Source organism: Eurosta solidaginis, chromosome X (assembly GCF_040869045.1).
Source record: "Eurosta solidaginis isolate ZX-2024a chromosome X, ASM4086904v1, whole genome shotgun sequence".
NCBI classification, from domain to species: Eukaryota; Metazoa; Arthropoda; class Insecta; order Diptera; family Tephritidae; genus Eurosta; species Eurosta solidaginis.
The window spans coordinates 141,780,870-141,801,292 of NC_090324.1; the positions used below are offsets into that span (position 1 = coordinate 141,780,870).

Sequence of the window (20,423 nt, forward strand, 5' to 3'; positions counted from 1 at the left end):
TTTAACGATAGCGACTCATTCAATCGTACAACTACTGTTAAGGATTTAGGAGTATACTTAGACTCGAAGCTTAGATTCGACTTTCATAGGGAGTACATAATCAGTGCAGCCAATTCAAAACTCGGCTTTCTCAAACGTAATTCCAAAGACTTTTTTGATCCGCTAACGCTGAAAAGTCTTTACATTAGCCTTGTAAGATCCACTTTGGAATATGGCTGCATCATTTGGGACTCAGACTTTGTAACACATTCCAGCCGGTTAGAAAGAGTTCAAAGGAGATTCACTAAATTCGCGCTTCGACGAATGTTCACTTTTGAATCGATGCCATCTTATGCACTAAGATGTAGAATTTTAAATATTCAGTGCCTTAATACTCGAAGGAAAATTTGTGGTATTTTCTTTATCAAAGACATTTACGACAACAAAATCGATTCTCCGGAACTACTTTTTCTTCTCCCCTTCTATGCACCCGAAAGGTGTCTAAGGGACAAATACATTTTCTACGTCCAAACGCGTAGAACGAATTTTGGAAATAATGAACCTATTCACAGAATGATCTCCTTATGTAACTCTGTTTGCAATCATGCCGATTTTAGCTCATGTAAAGAACATTTTAAAGCTGATGTTATTGATTACTTTCTTTTCAATTAATATGTTTCAGTATTCGTATTACTATATAAATGTTTTTACATGTAGTTTTATTTAAGCAGTAGCGAATTTTTTACAAAAATTTTTTGTTATAATGTCGTTGTATTTATAAATTGTTACCATATATTTTTCTATCTCGATAATTTTTGTTTAAGTTGTTACATATCTGTGAGGACTATGTCCGGTAGATAATAATAATAATAATAATCCAGAAATCGTGCCGGAAGGATCCCGAAATAGTCCCGAAATGACCTTGACGGGATCCCGAAAAGCATCCAGAAATTATCCCGGAAGGATCCCAAATTACCCCGGAATACTACCTAAATAACCCCCCAGATCCCGGTCGGACCCCGAAAACTATTTACAAATAATCCCGTAGGGGTCCCAAAATGATCCCGAAATAGCCACGAAATGACCCTGACGGGTACCCGGACGGATCCCGAAAATCATCCAGAAATTTTACCGGAAGAGTCTCAAATTATCCCGAAATAGTCCCGAAATAACCCCGACGTGATCCCGAAAACCATTCAGAAATTATCCCGGAGGTATCTTCAAATGATTCCGGAATACTCCCGAAAAAGTTCTGGAATAACCCTCACGGGATCCCGGCCGGATCGCGAAAATCATCATGAAATTATGCCGGAAGGATCCCAAAATCATCCCGGAATAGTCCCGAAAAAGTCCCGAAATGATACCGGAAGGATTCACAAATTATCCCGGAATAGTCCCGAAAAAGTCCCGAAATAACTCCGATGAGATCCCAGAGGTATCCCGAAAATCATTCAGAAATTATCTCTGAAGGGTCCCCAAATGATTTGAAATAGTCCAGAAAATGTCACGAAATGACCCGTCGGGATCCTGGACGGATTCCGAAAACCTTCCAGAAATTATTCCGGAAGGATCCCCAAATTATTCCGAAATAATCCCGGACGGATCTCAGAAATCATTCCTAAAGGGTCCCTAAATGATCCCGAAATGACCCTGACGGGATCCCAGATTGATTCCGAAAATCATTAATAAATCATGCTAGAAGGGTCCTCAAATGATCTCGAAATGACCCTGACGTGATCCTGGACGGATCGCGAAAACCATCAGGAATTTATCTCTGGAGGGTCCGCAAATGATCCCGAGGAAAAAGTCCCGAAAAAACTCCGATGGGATCCTGGACAGATCCCGGAAATCATACATAAATTATCCCGAAAGGATCCCCAAATAAACCCAGAATAGTCCCGAAATAACTCCTACTGGATCCCCGACGGATCCCGAAAACCATCCAGAAATGATCCTGTAAAAGTCCGGAAATGACCCTGACATTTTCCAGAAAAAGTCCCGAGATTACCCCGACAGGACCCCAGACGGATCCCGAAAACTTTCCAGAAATGGTCCAGGAAGGGTTCCAAAATGATACCGAAATAGTCCGGAAAAAGTCCCGGTATGACCCGATGGGATCCCCAAACCCATCCAGAAATGATGCCGGAAAGGTTAACAAATGATCCCAAAATAGTCCCGCGATGACCCTGACGGGATCCCGAATACCATCTAGAAATTATCCCGAAAAAGTCCCAAAATAACCCCGACGGGATCCCGGACGGATCCCGAAAACTATACAGGAATGATCCCGGGAGAGTCCCGAAAGTCCCGAAATGACCCCGACGGGATCCCAAACGGATCCCGAAGACCATCCTGAAAAGATCCCGGAAGGGTCTCGATATGACCTTGACGGGATTACAAATAAGTTGAAGATAATTATAAAAGCATGTTAATAAAGCAGCAGGCGCGTTGAAGCGAATGAAGAGTAACAAACAAACAAACATACAGCTAATGATAATAAAAGCGTGCTAATAAAAACAATTGAAGGTGGGTGAATGGCGGGAGGAGAAGGAGAGCACCACTGATCGTTTTTTCAAAATTGTTTAGATCTCGATCTGTATGAGCCAGATACCAAAAATTATTGATTTAGGAGAAAATTTACATTGAGTTAAAACAATTTATAGATTTTGCACCAGAGGGGGTGGACGGTGTCACTGCTCACTTTGTAAGCCCTCGACTTATTTGACCCATTGAGTTTGTAATATAAGTGAAGGTCAGTATACTTAGAGTTATAATGTGTAAAAATTGTTAAAAAGTAATTATTCGAAGTCACAATCAGTCACAAAGACGAAAAAATACAATAATTAAATTATAACTATTCCTAAGGGCGGGAACTTTCCCCCTTTTCAAAAAAATATAGCAAGAAGATCCTTCTAGACTATTGGATAGATGAGTGCCAAATTTCATCCAAATCCGTCCAGCCGTTCTTGCGTGATTGAGTCACAAAGACAAACGTCTGGACAAATATCCAAACATCCAAACTTTCCCATTTATAATATATATTAGCATATTTCATTTTGCATTTATTTTAGCATTTTGGAAATTTCTCCATCAGCAATGAAATTCTTTTCAAAAGCACTATACATTTTTACTTATTCATACATAGGTATTACAGTTTCAATCGGATAACGTTAGGAGAAATATTGAAAACGGGTCGGGATATACATAAACTTACTACCGACCGCCCACGGTTACCAGTTTTGCTAACACATGCCCTGAGAAGCACCATAACGGTCTTCGGTATGGAGTGCTTTACCCAATATTACAAGGCGTCGTTCTCAAAAAACGGCTCAACATAAACACAACATTCAAGAAACTAATATTTTCTTTATTCTGCAAAAACCTCTATCAACAATATCTTTATCTGACTTTTAAACTAAATTAGGCTGAGTTTAGAACAAAAAAGTAATTTGGATACACAACGGGACTTTTCATCGACCATTAGCCTACTCCATTTTATAAGCAAATTACAATACAGATTCCAAAACCGTTTTTTTGCTCTCAGGAAAACCTGAGGTTTTGCTTATAGAGGGTATTGAATATAAGCCGACGAAATACAAGCCAAACACAACAACAGATCATAATGAAATATTACAAGGCAGATGGCCCAACGCCGAAACCGATTTGTCTCCAAACCATATTTGACTAGGAATATTTACACATTTACTACCAACCGTTGAATGTCGCAATCAGTTTTTAAAAGACTTTCCACTAAGCTTTAAACTTGAAATTTCACATAAAGTTCAGAGCACCGAGCAATGCAAGAAAGGGAAAAAGAAAAAGATGATAAAAAATTTTAAACATGTCCTTTAGACAAATTTAGGAGCAGCTATTGTAAACTGCTTATTAGAAACAAAACTATTGAGGAAGAGAGCAATTTATGTATATATGTTTAACGAAGTTTCCAATCTAGATGGCCTTTAAGTATTTAAAAAAATAAATAAATAAATGTAAGGCGCGATAACCTCCGAAGAGATCTAAGGCCCAACTTTTCTTCCAATTTGCGTCGTGTTCCTCTTGATTTTCCCTACAAACTTGTCGGACGGGACCTACATGTTTTATGCCGACTCCGAACGGCATCTGCAAGGCAGATGAGTTTTCACTGAGAGCTTTTCATGGCAGAAATACACTCGGAGCGCTTGCCAGACACTGCCGAGGGGCGACCCCGCTTAGAAAAATTTTCTTCTAATTGAAAAACTAAATATTTGATGTTGCTTTGCCCGGGGTGTGAACCCAGGGCATACGGTGTGGTAGGCGGAGCACGCTACCTTCACACCACGGTGGCCGCCAGTAATTGGTAATTGGTTAATTGCGCTTTATCTTTATAGTATTGTTTCTGAAAAGCTGTTGTTAATATTTCAAAACATGAGCATTATATCTTTTTCTCCTGCATTTTGATCCATATTTATTTGTATTTAATTTATATCAAATAATATTACCTGCTTTTTAACACCATATTGCGTCAAAACATCGATAATAGCAATAAAATATATCTCCCGTCTATCTGCAATTGAGAATAATCAAAATATAACACATTACACCCACTTGAATTTTTCGAATTATCTCGTTTTCTACATATCGTCGCTGCGCCAACAAAAGTAGTTTTTTTGTAAAAAAATTTTAATGCATATCCTACTAATATTTTAAGTTACTCATCTTTCATTGTTTTTCATACTGTGATATCTTTTTTGATGAAGAAGTTATCAAATATTGCTGAGTGCTCAAACTAATATACTTAAATGTTCTGAAAAAAAGCTGTTTTAATCTACTGCACAAGTAATAAAGACATAATACAATTTTTTTTGTTGGCGCATCAACGATAAATTTTTCTTATATAAAAAAATAAATGTGTTTTTTTTTTTATAAAACTCTTCATCAGGTTGCGTGGAAATTTCATCGAATTACTGCTTGCACTTCGAGGAGGTTATAAAGGGCCGTGGCATCTTCCATACGATAAAAATAATTAATAATAATTCAATTGTTAATAAACCATGAGCACTTGGGAATGTCAAACAAAGTAATTGACAATAAACAAAAATCCATCATTATCAGTGATTTGCACCAGATGACGCAACACTGAATAAATATAGTTGGTAAAAAGGAATAGAAGTAGCAAATTTGCCAGTCAAAGCGCTGTATAGCCAAATGGTTAGCGCAGCATGCCTAAAGCGTACTGATGATGAAGGCTTAGCACCCTTCGAAATGGATCTATCTGCGCAGCTATGGCAGGTTGTCTGAAAAATTGTCTACTTACTATTCCAAAAACAAAATACAATTTTTCAAATTTAGAAAAATTAAAAAATAACAATAATTATCATTAGAAAAAAATTATTGTTCTGGCCTTGAACTCGAATCGAACCTTGAATCATTTATCAATAGGCCGATAAAAACAAAAACAATTGTTAATAAACCAGGAGCACTTGGGTATGTCAAACAAAGTAATTGACAATAAAAAAAAATCCAGCATTGTCAGTGATTTGCACCAGATGGCGCAACACTGAATAAATATAGTTGGTAAAAAGGAATAGGAAATTAGAATAGAAGAAAGAAAACATTTAGACAACTGCCAAAGCTCGTTGTATAGATCCATTTCGGGAACTGCTAAATTCCTTCATCGGCAACGTTTAGGCGCCGCTGCTATAACCATTCAGCCATCACAGCGGTTTTTTGTTTGTCTTCATTAATCCTACTTCTATTCTGGTTCGTGCGAATTGATATTCACAACACTGCGACATCTGTTGCAGAATGGATGTGAAAATTGGACTTGTTTGAATGCAATGCTGCCATAGTGTCATATTTTATTGACACTTTTTCCCCGTGCTCTGGGATGCATTAACAATTTTTGTTGTTATATCGGCCTAATGATTTGTAAGATCGCGGGTTCGAATCGAGCTCAAGGCCTAACAATAATTTTTTATCATTATTATTGTTATGATAAATTTTTTCTTAATTGAAAAAAATTTTTTAATTAGAATAGAATAAAGAAATAATTTAGACAACTGCCAAAGCTCGTTGTATAGATCCATTTCGGGAACTGCTAGATTCCTTCATCGGCAACGTTTAGGCGCCGCTGCTATAACCATTCAGCCATCACAGCGGTTTTTTGTTTGTCTTCATTAATCCTACTTCTATTGTGGTTCGTGCCAATTGATATTCACAACACTGCGACATCTGTTGCAGAATGGATGTGAAAATTGAACTTGTTTGATGGCAATGCTGTCATAGTGTCATATTTTATTGACACTTTTTCCCCGTGCTCTGGGATGTATTAACAATTTTTAAATTTAGAAAAATTAGAAAATAGCAATAATTATCATTAGAAAAAAATTATTGTTCTGGCCTTGAGCTCGAATCATTTATCAATAGGCCGATAAAAACAAAAACAATTGATAATTAATAATATCAAATTTTTTCGGAAAAATTCGTAATTAATTCAGAAATATTTAAATATCCCATTTAATTGAAAGCTGGCTAGTAGGTATCTTGACCTTTTTATGGGATAACCATTTTGTATTTGCATTTGGGTAATTTGCTTTGAATTTTGGTTAATTTGTACTAGGAAGTTCCACTATGTAAAGTTTCAAATGCGCCAAATTTCAATTTTGTTCTTTGTTGGGTAGGTGATACTTCGGCAGTTCTAATCAGTGGTTCAAGAAAAAAGTGTTGTTTAAACTTCATATATAAAAAAATTCTAAAACCTTTTTTTTTGCTGAATGAAAACACAAAAAAACCTTTTCAATAACTATCAAAAAATACTGAGCCGAAAAATTTTGGTATCACTGAAATCAAAATAAAATTTAAAAAAATCGCTTTGGTGTTTAAAAAATGTGATAGGATGTATTTGCATATTTGTATATTTGTATATGTATATGCAAGCGTGCTTCTTTTCATTTTGGTAAATGTAATGAAATAATTGGTAAATTATTTGTATTAAAAAAAGTTAATGGGAGGCCGCATTTCACAGCGAAATCCGATCATATACAGCGTACATCACTGGTACTTATTTCCTAGATTTAAATTTTTTTGCTATATGGATTGCTGCATCATACTAAAAGGGCGCTTGTGCTTTTTGATTGAATGGCTTTTAAAATGGCCCAAGTGATCCGTTAAGAATGTTACGTTACAAACCTACATATGAATGCCTCGTTTTGTTCTGTAAAATAAGCCCACACAATTACGTCCCATCAGGACTCGACACAATTGGCGGGAATGAATCCAATTATGTTTTGCGTAAAAGAAATAAAACACGATAATTAGTATTTGTACACTGAAATATGTATAATAATTAAAATCTGTGTTTATTTCGTTAATTAATGTAATGTCACAATAAAATGATTTTAGGACCTTCGTTTTGTTTGAATTTGGAGTATCCAAAAATGAAAAAACTTGGCAAACGCAGCAACAGGTGGTGACTTGTTGGCATGCAAACTAAATCAGAGCCACCGGTAACTTCCATATCGCCACCGAACCCCGATTTTCTCTCTTAACGAAAGAAAATGCTGGACCAAGAGGACGATTGGAAGTTAGACGTTGCTTGCTGACAAACGGAAAAAAATCAAGAGCGACTACCCGGTAGGAAATTAATTAGGCCACTGGATTAAACATGCTAGCCCTCTTGCCATGGGCAATCCTCGAAATGCCGACACCAGCTGGTTCAACGTTTGATTTCAATTATGAAATGAAAATCTGAAATTAGTAAACAATGAAAATGTTAACGTACGAGAAATTTTTAAATTATAAATTTAACAATTTGAAAAATTTATCAATTGAACAATAAGAACTCAAATTACGAAAATAAATCAATTGAAGTCCTGAGTCGCACAGTTACGACATCGTGGAGCCGGAAATGTCCAATCCGAATATGGTCGGTTGCAGAAGCAGGCCTCCGACCGATGATGTAAAGGTGCCGCTTACCATGATCCTTGCGTAAACGTCAGCGCCTAAGACAAGGCGGACTGGCGACGACTGGTAAAATTGTGGATCCGCTAGCGGCATAAATTGGAATTGCGTAGTAAGGTTTGGATCGAGGTGAGTCCTCGGATTGAGACGGATGTAACCCTCTACTACCGTAGCCAATATGCATATACGCTCAGTCACGCTGTGCTTACCTCGCAGTATTATGCACCGGGTTTTATTTTGCTCACTCCCTGCACGCACAATTCCTCAAATAAACTATTCTTGTATTCAGTTCCCATATCTGTTATGATTGTTTTCATTCAAACATAAATCAGAATGAAATGCTCAAATACAGCCTTAGCAACTGCTACAGCATGTTTGCTCTGAACTGGCACTGCAACTAAGTATTTAGTTAGATCAAATATAATAGTAAAGCATATTCATTTCCGTGTATCGATTTCGGTAATAGTCCGAATGTATCGATTTGTACTATGTCAAATACCTTCAGAGGTGTCTCCGTTATGGTCGTTGGCTCTTTCACGTGTTTATTGATTTTAATTTTATTACAGTGGATGCAATTTTTTATATACTTTTTTATATCATTTCTCATATTTTTCCAGCAATATTTTTGTTTTATTTTGTTTGTCATGCGATTAATTCCTGGGTGACAACCAAAAACAGGATCGTTATGATATTTATGAAGAATTTCTTTAATTTTGTCTAGGTTTGTCACATGCATAACCTCTGGGGTAAATGCTTTTTGAGAACTTTGGTGCCTATTTCTTTAAATTTGACTACTCGAGTATAATTATTTTCGAACAATTTGTCTCCTAAGGACAACTGTATTTTTACAAGTCCTAAATTGCCGGTTTCTTTCATAAGCCTGGTCAAGAATTGTTGTCTAAAGTCAATCTTATCCTCAACAATTAGGTTGCGTGTATCTATAATACTAAAAAAAATTTTTTTTTTTAAATATAATTTCGGAGGATTGAAAACGAGCGCTTCATATATTATAGGGTTCTCATTGTGACTTTTATTTTCTTCATTGCTATTATTATTACTGGCTGGTTTTCTAGTTTCTGATCTTATCGTAACTTCTGGTATTTTACATGCTTCCACTTTAAGGCTTTTGATATTTATTCGCGATAGTGCGTCCGCTACGTACTTTTTGGGGACTCCCTCGGGGTCATTTGGGGGTCATTCCGGGATGTCGTTGGGGACTCCCTCGGGTCCTCCCGCGGTCATTTAGGGGTCGTTCCGGGATGTTTTTGGGGACTCCCTCGGGGTAATTTGGGGGATATTCCGGGATGGTTTTGGGGACTACATCGTGTCGTCCCGGCGTCATATAGTGGTCATCCCAACCATCCCCCAATGACCCTAAATTACCCCGAGGTAGTCCCCAATCAGATCCCGGAATGACCCCCGAAATTACCCCGAGGGAGTCCCCAAAACCATCCCAGAATGTCCCCCAAATGACCCCGAGGGAGTCCCCAAAATCATCCCGGAATGTCCCCCAAATGACCCCGAGGGAGTCCCCAAAAACATCCCGGAACGACCACTAAATGACGTCGGGACGACCCGATGGAGTCCCAAAAACCATCCCAGAATGTCCCCAAAATTATCCCGAGGGAGTCCCAAAAACCATTCCAGAATGTCCTCCAAATGACCCCAGGAGGACCCGATGGAGTCCCCAAAACCATCCAGGAATCTACCCCGAGGGAGTCTCCAAAGCCATGACAAAATTACCCGGAAAAACTCTGCGGATTATTTTTTTCTATTCCCATTTCAGGGTTAACAGCATAAAATGAGACATATCGCTCCAATTGCTCATGCGTAGCACGTTCCACTTTTGATTTCCTTGAAAAAACCATGATTTTAAAATATTTATTACAAAAAATAATGAACAATATTTAATTCTTACGTTTATTCCATTTCGCGATTGTTGCACTAAACAGCTGATTTGGGTTTACTTTATTTATGTCACCACAGTATGGTGAAAAGCACAGGTCGTAGAGCTTTTTAGAGTTGTCAAGTTATGCACAGAATAGAAATATTTGTCAACTTGATAAAAATCTTGGTTACTTGTCAACTTATTCACAATTTGTCAAGAGCCCGTAAGTACATGCCATTTTCTTTTGTTTACTCTTGGAGTGGAGTTTGCTGGTTTTAAGTACATTACGAGCGTTTTTTAATTAAACTACTACTCCTACTCCTGTTTTGTGAATTGTGAATTTATATACTCCCACAGGCATTATTTTGTTTAAAGTTATTGTTTTATCGGGGCTGTGGTCTAAATCTTCTACCCTGACAGCCTCCGTAGCTGTTATTTCGGTAACTTCCACGGAAACTACCGCGGTGCAGTACCGAATTTGGGTTACATGATGAGCATCCAAAACAAAATAAATATAAATTGGCGTTTTAATTAGGATGAAGTTTTAGATACTCTCTTGAATGCTTTTGGTCTGTCTAAGTTTATTTTTTATATAATTTTTGCTTATTATTTAAGAATTCATGAGCTTATCACCGGCTTATATGAAACTGAAAAGAAAGAAACATTTAGAATATGCCATATGGCATACTGCAATATACCAATACTTATTATCTTTTCAGTTTATCTTAGAAAAACATAATAAATGAATATTCAATTATTATAAGCCGTTGTTAAGGTCATGAGTTCTTAAATAATAAGTATAAATTGAACACACCATTAAACAAACAAACATAAATACGTAAAACTGAGCCCGGGTTTACAAAGCTTCTCATTCGAATCGAAAAAAGAAACTTTACAAAAACAAATCTACATAACACAAAAATTAATATAGAGACAGAATATCTCAGTTGTGTTTTTAGTGTAAAATGATGTGATTCCCGGTTCGAATTTCGGTGAAACCTTTGATAACATTACGAAATTTCCTGATGATGATTACGTGGCGGTTTTCGAAATGGTACCATCGCAATATGAGAGTAAATGTGTCTTCCTTTCTTTTCAGTTTATCTTAGAAAAACATATTAATTGAACATTCAATTATTATAAGTCGGTGTTAAGCTCATGAGTTCTTAAATCATAGCTATTGCAATGATCAATAGTATGAATACGCAAAACAAAACAGCTAACCCAACATCTATTTGTAATATTTCTTTTCCTATTTCATATCCAGCTATTGCCATTGGAGAATTGTGGAGCGTTTTCTACAATTGTTTAGTAAAAAAATAAATGGGCGAACAATTTGGCTTTAATATATATAGATACTTTAATTTGAGCAACTTCACTTGGTCACGATAACAAGGTTATTGATTCTTAAAAAACTAAGACAAGATTCAAATAGGTAAGCTGTAAAAAATAAGTCATAGGTATTTTCCATGGAAAAGCCCTGTTACATTGTGAATGATAACTAAATGTGATATCTTCTGCATAGACGTCAAAATTCCAAGGTCATTGGATTACCTGATTTGTAATTGACTATCGCTGTCTCATTCTGTATCTCTTTCTATCACCCGCTGAAGATAGGCGCCGCCATGTTGAACACCCTGTCAAAACGCTAAAAATTAGCCATATTGAACATCCTGTCAGGCAGTTGACAGATAAGATATCACACTTAGTCATCATTCACAATGCCCTGTTATTTTAAATTGACAAAATACAAAAATTTTATATCGGATGATTTCATGAGATGGCTAATTATAAAATGATAGGTGCTTGTAATTATGTATGATCGTATGCAGGCACATATATTTGTATCCATAGCTACATGTATTTATGTATGCTTGTGATGTATGCTGCATCGACTAAGACGATGACGAATGTGGGTGGCTAGCAATAATGAGCTCCAATGAAGAAATTAGTAAATACAAAGATTTTTGAAAGAATAAGATGTTACATGTGCGAACTTCAATGGAAAGCAGCGGAGCTTCACAAAATTCTAGTAGGTCACTTTAACCACACCAAACTTTAACACAATTTCTAACATAATTTAAGCACACAAATACAATGGTTGGAGTTTTAGAGGGTAAAAGTTAAAATCCTGAACACATTAGTTGAATAAAAAGTGTACAAATAATCGTTAAATAATAAATACAGACAGTGGCAGTTTAAGAAATTCTGCTGTGGTGAGTGGTGAATGTGACCTATTAGAGTTTTGTGAAGCTTGCTTCACACTATTTTTGGTTCCTGCAACATCTTTATCTTTCAAAAATCTTTAGTAAATACTAGCGACAACAACAAATGCGACGATAATGTGGTAGTATATGCAAAATGAGGGAATAAGCGTGGAAAGGCAGGTATGGCGATGATAAATTAGTAGGAAGAGGCGCGAGCAGCTATCATAATGCCGTTTGGCAATTTTTTCCACCGAGGCATTTTGAAGAAAAAATATATAATATTGAATAAAGACTAATTTAAGCTTATTTTAATAAAATTTCTTTGTTTTTATTCTGTATTCTAATATTATTGAACATAGGCATTCTAGCTTACCTAAAATTTTTCTTTTACATTAATATTTTGTGTTGCTTTTTTTTCCAAAATCCTTTTTTTATCAATTTTACTTAATCTACCGGAAAATTTTATTTTGTTCTCTTAGTTCTATTCTATTTTTCATCGTAGTGAGTTACAATTAATTACTGTTAATTTTATTTTTTCTTTATTATTATTATTATTTTATTTTTTTTTAATCCTTAAATATATCTGAAAAAATGTCTGCTACTTGGTGGGCAACCGTTAAGTTGCCAAAGGAAAACTAAATTACTTTATACTTATATTTTTGCTGCTAGTCGACACGCCCATTCCTTGTTGCCAGTTGCTGCGATCACTAATATAACCGGATTTAATTGTAGCTGTTAGGTTTTCACCATGTCTATGTCTCTATCCAAAAACTCTTCAGATGTCGCTAATTGTGCATCACAGTATCCTTGACAATCAGAAACAACTGTTGATTTACGTCAGGATCACAGCTTGTGGTTGACATCAGGACCAAGCAGGATCGAGTCAGGATCTTCTTTAATAGGCAATTTTGTTTTTTTTTAATAGTGCTGCTAGGATTTTAGCAGCCTGCTTCAGGAATAGCAGTCTGCTTTTTATCAAAGCAAGCTAGCAGGATCGCCATGTAAAGTAAAAAAACTACTTGTGGTGTTCTTTTTGATAATTGAACAGAAACTAAATTTTTATTTGACAATTTGATTCTTTTTATACAAATATTTCCTATATACTAGAATACCTATTTACACTAATACTTACAATTTAAATGTACTCAGTTCGCTGGGAAATGTCACTTATTGACAAACGTAAACAAATATGAATCATACATATAGAAATGCATAAATACTTATTGGGTTCGAGTTGATTGCACTCTTTATTTTGGGCGATGGCACACGACAAAATGTATGTATGTACATATGTAATACAATGTAAGAAAAATGGATTTTAAGACATACTACACTGCAGTTTCCGTGCTAGCTCTGCTTCTATGATTGTATTTGGCGTACACGGGTCAATTAATGCTCGCACGAGTTGAACTCGACCGCCGGATTCAATCCTTACGATAGTTGTGGGTGCTACCGGCTCGAAGGTGGTCAAAATTGGCGCAGGTGCTACCGATGCTAATTTTCCTGCTTGAAAGCCTTTCGGTGTGGCGCATTGGAGGGTGAGCGACTTGCTTTCGTTGGTAGGCGTAGCTTCTTTTCGCGCATACGGAGTGTTTGTGTTAGGGGCTCTGTGACAATTGCGACATTTGAACGGTCGGAAAGTATTAAATGCCGAACCGCCCTGTCGCCAATTTTTCTGCGGAGCAGGACGAGATAATGAGCTTCCGAAACGTTTATGGACTGGTGTTCGAAAGTCTCTACCTGTAAGGCTTCGTGGAATCGGCGATTGGCAAGTAAAGTCGCGCGACCGCCTTTTGTGTTGGAACAGTGGGCGGAAGGTATTTGATGCCGCGACACTGCCTTTTGTGAGAAGAATACTCTCTTCCGCACTTTGCGCAAGTTCCTCTTCCTCAACTCGTTGAGCCCACGGTTGTGTATCTTAAGTGACGTGAATTGGCATAGTGTGATCAGAATCGTCGTCTACGTTGTGGCATCGTGACTGTTCCGTTGATACCGATCTTGAGATACGTTTCACCCTCTATATGTAGAGTGGTGTGAAGTTTCTCAACACAGTAACGGCAGTGAGCGGAGCTCGGACAGATCTCCATACGGTGGAAGGGCTACGAAAATTGTAGCTTTAACAGGGTCAAATGGTGCAAATATTCATGATATGCTTAAACTAGCTGATGATATGTGGGAGGTAATGAGTAAAAATGAAATTTTACCACTAATATAGCAACCACAAATTCTCAATTTGAAAAAACTGTAGAAAATTTAGTGAAAATTACTTCTTCAATGTGTGAAGGTTTTGCAAAGTTGTCTAGGGAAATTTGTTCTATGAGGCGGGCCATGGAAAATAGGTCGGTAAGAGCTTCCAGATCATTTAGTAGGAATCATTCGCGAAATAGATCAAATTCTCGAAACTGGGTTTGAAGATATCACTACCGTTATGGTAGCAAAGCGGGAAAATGTGTCAAACCTTCCTCTTTCAACCACATGAATCTCAGGAAAACTAATTCCACCTATTACTTTGGTGGGAAGTAGTGGGTTGGATGAAAATTCATCACGTCGCCTCTTTGCTTATGATAAAGACAATAGATTGCAATTTTTGATTGATAGTGGCGCAGAGATTTCCGTACTTCCTTTTCCGAATTCAAAAATAATTTAAAATGTTCAGATCTATTTTTGACGGCAGCCAACGGTACTCCTATAAAGACGAATGGTAAACAATTATTAAATGTGAATTTATGCTTAAGACCGGAATTTCAGTTTAGTTTCGTTGTAGCAAATATAACAAAACCAATAATTGGTGCAGACTTTTAGCAAAATATGGTTTAATGGTTGATTTAAAAAATAAATGTTTGATGGATCCTTCGGCAAATATTTCCGTAAATACAATATCGGGTTTTTCTAAAATTTCTTTGCCAAAAATATTTCCGGTAGACGAAAAATATACAAAATTACTCAAAATGTTTCCATCACTAATATCTGATCCTGACTACAATAAGCCCGTGAAGCATTCCACGGTCCATCGTATTACTTGCCATGGTAAATTACCTTTTACGAAACCCAGAAGACTAGATCCTATTAAATTTAAAGTTGCAAAAAGCGAGTTTGATTTTTTATTGAAATCTGGCATTTCTCGCCCATCTTATTCATACTGCGCTTCCCAATTACATTTAGTTTCTAAAAAGGAGTCCAATGATTGGCGTCCATGTGGCGATTATCGACGATTGAATTTTATAACAGTTCCAGATAGGTATCCGCTGCCTCATATACACGACTTAAATATAAATTTACGTTCGAAACATATTTTTGAAAAAATATATTTAGTACGAGCCTATCTTCAAATACCACTGGAAGGAGAAGACATTGGTAAAACTGCCACTACCACACCTTTTGGTCCTTTTGAGTTCGTTATAATGCTTTTGGCCTAAGAAATTATGCACAGACATTTCAACGTTTCATTAATGAAGTGTTATCCGGCTTAGATTTTGTTTTTGTGTATCTTATAGCAAGTGGTAACGAGAAGGAGCATATACAACATCTAAAAATAGTATTTCAAACTTTAGAGGAATACGACTTAAACATCAAGCCTAACAAATGCATTTTTGGTACGTCACAAATAGATTTTCTGGATACAATATTTCTAACGAAGGCATTAAGTCATTCGTGAGTTTGAAGGTCCAAAAACAGCTAAGCAAATGCAAAAGTTTATAGGAATGGTGAATTATTACCATCTCTACATACCTAGATTAGCAGAATACTTAAGCCCGATACACCCAATGGTAACATTTGCTTTCACACAAAATAGTCACAGTTTTAATTGGAATAATGATGCGATACAAAATTTTGAAAAGGTCAAAGAAATTTTTGCATCAAATATACTCTTAAATCATTTTGATAAAAAGGCAGATCTTTTCATATCAGTAGATGCTTCAGTCGTTGCAATAGGAGGTGTTTTAGAATAACACGTTGGAAGTAAAACAGAACCTTTAGCTTTTTACTCAAAGAAGTTAATAGCTTCTGAAGCTAAATACAGTGCTTTTGATAGAAAGTTATTAGCAATATATGCAACTATTAAACATTTTAGATACATATTAGAAGGCCGAAAATTTAGAGCTTATACAGATCATAAACCTTTAACGTATGTCTTAGGTTTAACAGTTGAGCATAGTCCTCGTCAGGCAAGACAGCTTGAATATATTTCTCAATTCACCAGTGATATACTGGTGAGTTTAACCTTAGAATATTGTATGACGAGCAGAAGAAAGATGCATTTTTAAAAGATTTTATAAAAAACCGAGACTGTGTTTATAGACTGAAAGAAATAGATGTTCCTACCATCAACATCAAAATTTTTTGTGACGAATCAAAAGGAACTACTGGGCCATATATACCATAAACTCTTCGAAGAGAAGTGTTTTCTAAATTACATAACGTAGCTCATTTAATAATATCAAGATATATTTGGCCATATATGAATAACAACAATAAATGAATGGGTAAAGCTTTGCATAAGTTGTCAAAAATCCAAAATATTTAGACACACCAAAACCCCTATTAGTAAAATATCCATTCCAAAAGGTAGATTTCAACATCTTCATACAGATATTGTTGGACCTTTGCCGAATTCACATGGTTACAGGTACATATTAACTATAATTGATCGAAATACTCGCTGGCCAGAAGCTCAGCCTCTTGAAGAAGCAACGGCAACAATTAGGTTGCTTGTATCTATGATGCTACAAATTTTTTTTTTTTTTGAAATATAATTTCGGAGGATTGAAAACGAGCGCTTACGTTCCGGGATGGTTTTGAGGACTCCCTCGGGGTAATTTGGGGGACATTCTGATGATTTGGGGACTCCATCGGGTCCTCCCGGGATAATTTGGGTGACATTCTGGGATGGTTTTGGGGACCCCATCATTTCGTCCCGGCGTCATTTAGTGGTCGTTCCGGTATGTTTTTGGGGACTCCCTCGAGGTAATTCCGGGATCTTTTTGGAGATTCCCTCGGGGTAATTTGAGGGATATTCCGGGATGGTTTTGGGCCTCCATCGGGTCGTCCCGGCGTCTTATATTGGTCATCCCAACCATCCTCCAATGACCCCCAAAATGACCCCGACGGAGTCCCCAAAAACATCGCAGAATGTCCCCCAAATTACCACGAGGGAGTCCACAAAACCAACCCGGAATGCCCCCAAATGAACCCGAGGTGGTCCCAAAAAAAAATCCCGGAACGACCACTAAATGACGTCGGGACGACCCGATGGAGTCCCCAAAACCAGCCCAGAATTTCCCACAAATTATCCTGAGGGAGTCGCCAAAACCATTCCGGAATGTCCCCCAAATTCCCCCGAGGGAGTCCCCAAAACCATCCCAGAATGTCCCCCAAATTATCTCGAGGGAGTCCCCAAAAACATCCCAGAATGTCCCCCAAATTACCACGAGGGAGTCACCAAAACCATCCCAGAATGTCCCCCAAATGACCCCGAGCGAGCCCACAAAACCATCCCGGAATGCCCCCAAATGAACCCGAGGGAGTCCCCAAAAACATCCCGGAACGACCACTAAATGATGTCGGGACGACCCGATGGAGTCCCCAAAACCATCCCAGAATGTCCCACAAAATATCCTGAGGGAGTCCCCAAAACCATTCCGGAATGTCCTCCAGATGACCCCGGGAGGACCCGATGGAGTCCCCAAAACCATCCAGGAATGACCCCGAGGGAGTCTCCAAAGCCATGCCAAAATTACCCGGAAAAAACTCTGCGGATTATTTTGTTCTATTCCCATTTCGGGGTTAGCAGCATAAAATGAGACATATCGCTCCAATTGCTCATGCGTAGCACGTTCCACTTTTGATTTCCTTGAAAAAACCATGATTTTAAAATATTTATTACAAAAAATAATGAACAATATTTAATTCTTACGTTTATTCCATTTCGCGATTGTTGCACTAAACAGCTGATTTGGGTTTACTTTATTTATGTCACCACAGTATGGTGAAAAGCACAGGTCGTAGAGCTTTTTAGAGTTGTCAAGTTATGCACAGAATAGAAATATTTGTCAACTTGATAAAAATCTTGGTTACTTGTCAACTTATTGACAATTTGTCAAGTGCACATAATCGGGCCGTAAGTACATGCCATTTTCTTTTGTTTACTCTTGGAGTGGAGTTTGCTGGTTTTAAGTACATTACGAGCGTTTTTTAATTAAACTACTTCTCCTACTCCTGTTTTGTGAATTGTGAATTTATCTACTCCCACAGTCATTATTTTGTTTAGAGTTATTGTTTTATCGGGGCTGTGGTCTAAATCTTCTACCTTGACAGCCTCCGTAGCTGTTATTTCGGTAACTTCCACGGAAACTACCGCGGTGCAGTACCGAATTTGAGTTACATGATGAGCATCCAAAACAAAATAAATATAAATTGGCGTTTTAATTAGGATGAAGTTTTAGATACTCTCTTGAATGCTTTTGGTCTGTCTAAGTTTATTTTTTATATAATTTTTGCTTATTATTTAAGAATTAATGAGCTTATCACCGGCTTATATGAAACTGAAAAGAAAGAAACATTTGGAATATGCCATATGGCATACTGCAATATACCAGTACTTATTATCTTTTCAGTTTATCTTAGAAAAACATAATAAATGAATATTCAATTATTATAAGCCACTGTTAAGGTCATGAATTCTTAAATAATAAGTATAAATTGAACACACCATTAAACATACAAACATAAATACGTAAAACTGAGCCCGGGTTTACAACGCTTCTCATTCGAATCGAAAAAAGAAACTTTACAAAAACAAACCTACATAACACAAAAATTAATATAGAGACAGATCTCAGTTGTGTTTTTAGTGTAAAATGATGTGATTCCCGGTTCGAATTTCGGTGAAACCTTTGATAACATTAAATTTCAAAGAAATTTCCTGATGATGATTACGGGGCGGTTTTCGAAATGGTACCATCGCAATATGAGAGTAAATGTGTCTTCCTTTCTTTTCAGTTTATCTTAGAAAAACATATTAATTGAACATTCAATTATTATAAGTCGGTGTTAAGCTCATGAGTTCTTAAATCATAGCTATTGCAATGATCAATAGTATGAATACGCAAAACAAAACAGCTAACCAAACATCTATTTTTAATATTTCTTTTCCTATTTCATATCCAGCTATTGCCATTGGAGAATTGTGGAGCGTTTTCTACAATTGTTTAGTAAAAAAATAAATGGGCGAACAATTTGGCTTTAATATATATAGATACTTTAATTTGAGCAACTTCACTTGGTCACGATAACAAGGTTATTGATTCTTAAAAAACTAAGACAAGATTCAAATAGGTAAGCTGTAAAAAATAAGTCATAGGTATTTTCCATGGAAAAGCCCTGTTACATTGTGAATGATAACTAAATGTGATATCTTCTGCATAGACGTCAAAATTCCAAGGTCATTGGATTACCTGATTTGTAATTGACTATCGCTGTCTCATTCTGTATCTCTTTCTATCACCCGCTGAAGATAGGCGCCGCCATGTTGAACACCCTGTCAAAACGCTAAAAATTAGCCATATTGAACATCCTGTCAGGCAGTTGACAGATAAGATATCACACTTAGTCATCATTCACAATGCCCTGTTATTTTAAATTGACAAAATACAAAAATTTTATATCGGATGATTTCATGAGATGGCTAATTATAAAATGATAGGTGCTTGTAATTATGTATGATCGTATGCAGGCACATATATTTGTATCCATAGCTACATGTATTTATGTATGCTTGTGATGTATGCTGCATCGACTAAGACGATGACGAATGTGGGTGGCTAGCAATAATGAGCTCCAATGAAGAAATTAGTAAATACAAAGATTTTTGAAAGAATAAGATGTTACATGTGCGAACTTCAGTGGAAAGCAGCGGAGCTTCACAAAATTCTAGTAGGTCACTTTAACCACACCAAACTTTAACACAATTTCTAACATAATTTAAGCACACAAATACAATGGTTGGAGTTTTAGAGGGTAAAAGTTAAAATCCTGAACACATTAGTTGAATAAAAAGTGTACAAATAATCGTTAAATAATAAATACTGACAGTGGCAGTTTAAGAAATTCTGCTGTGGTGAGTGGTGAATGTGACCTATTAGAGTTTTGTGAAGCTTGCTTCACACTATTTTTGGTTCCTGCAACATCTTTATCTTTCAAAAATCTTTAGTAAATACTAGCGACAACAACAAATGCGACGATAATGTGGTAGTATATGCAAAATGAGGGAATAGGCGTGGAAAGGCAGGTATGGCGATGATAAATTAGTAGGAAGAGGCGCGAGCAGCTATCATAATGCCGTTTGGAAATTTTTTCCACCGAGGCATTTTGAAGAAAAAATATATAATATTGAATAAAGACTAATTTAAGCT

At 36.7% G+C, this 20,423-nt stretch overlaps 1 protein-coding gene across 10 annotated transcripts in view; it reads right to left on the reverse strand.

The window, feature by feature from the left end:
- Window positions 1-20,423, reverse strand: part of PIP4K (phosphatidylinositol 5-phosphate 4-kinase) — a 1,849,876-nt gene that overhangs the window by 352,018 nt on the left and 1,477,435 nt on the right. For all 10 annotated transcript variants that reach the window (XR_010947853.1, XR_010947854.1, XM_067758108.1 and 7 more), the window contains one exon: window positions 4,458-4,522. Coding sequence is in view for 8 of the 10 variants with exons in the window: in XM_067758108.1 (XP_067614209.1) it covers window positions 4,458-4,522 (65 nt within the window). In the remaining 2 variants the exon portion in view is untranslated. The remainder of the gene's footprint in view (window positions 1-4,457; window positions 4,523-20,423) is intronic.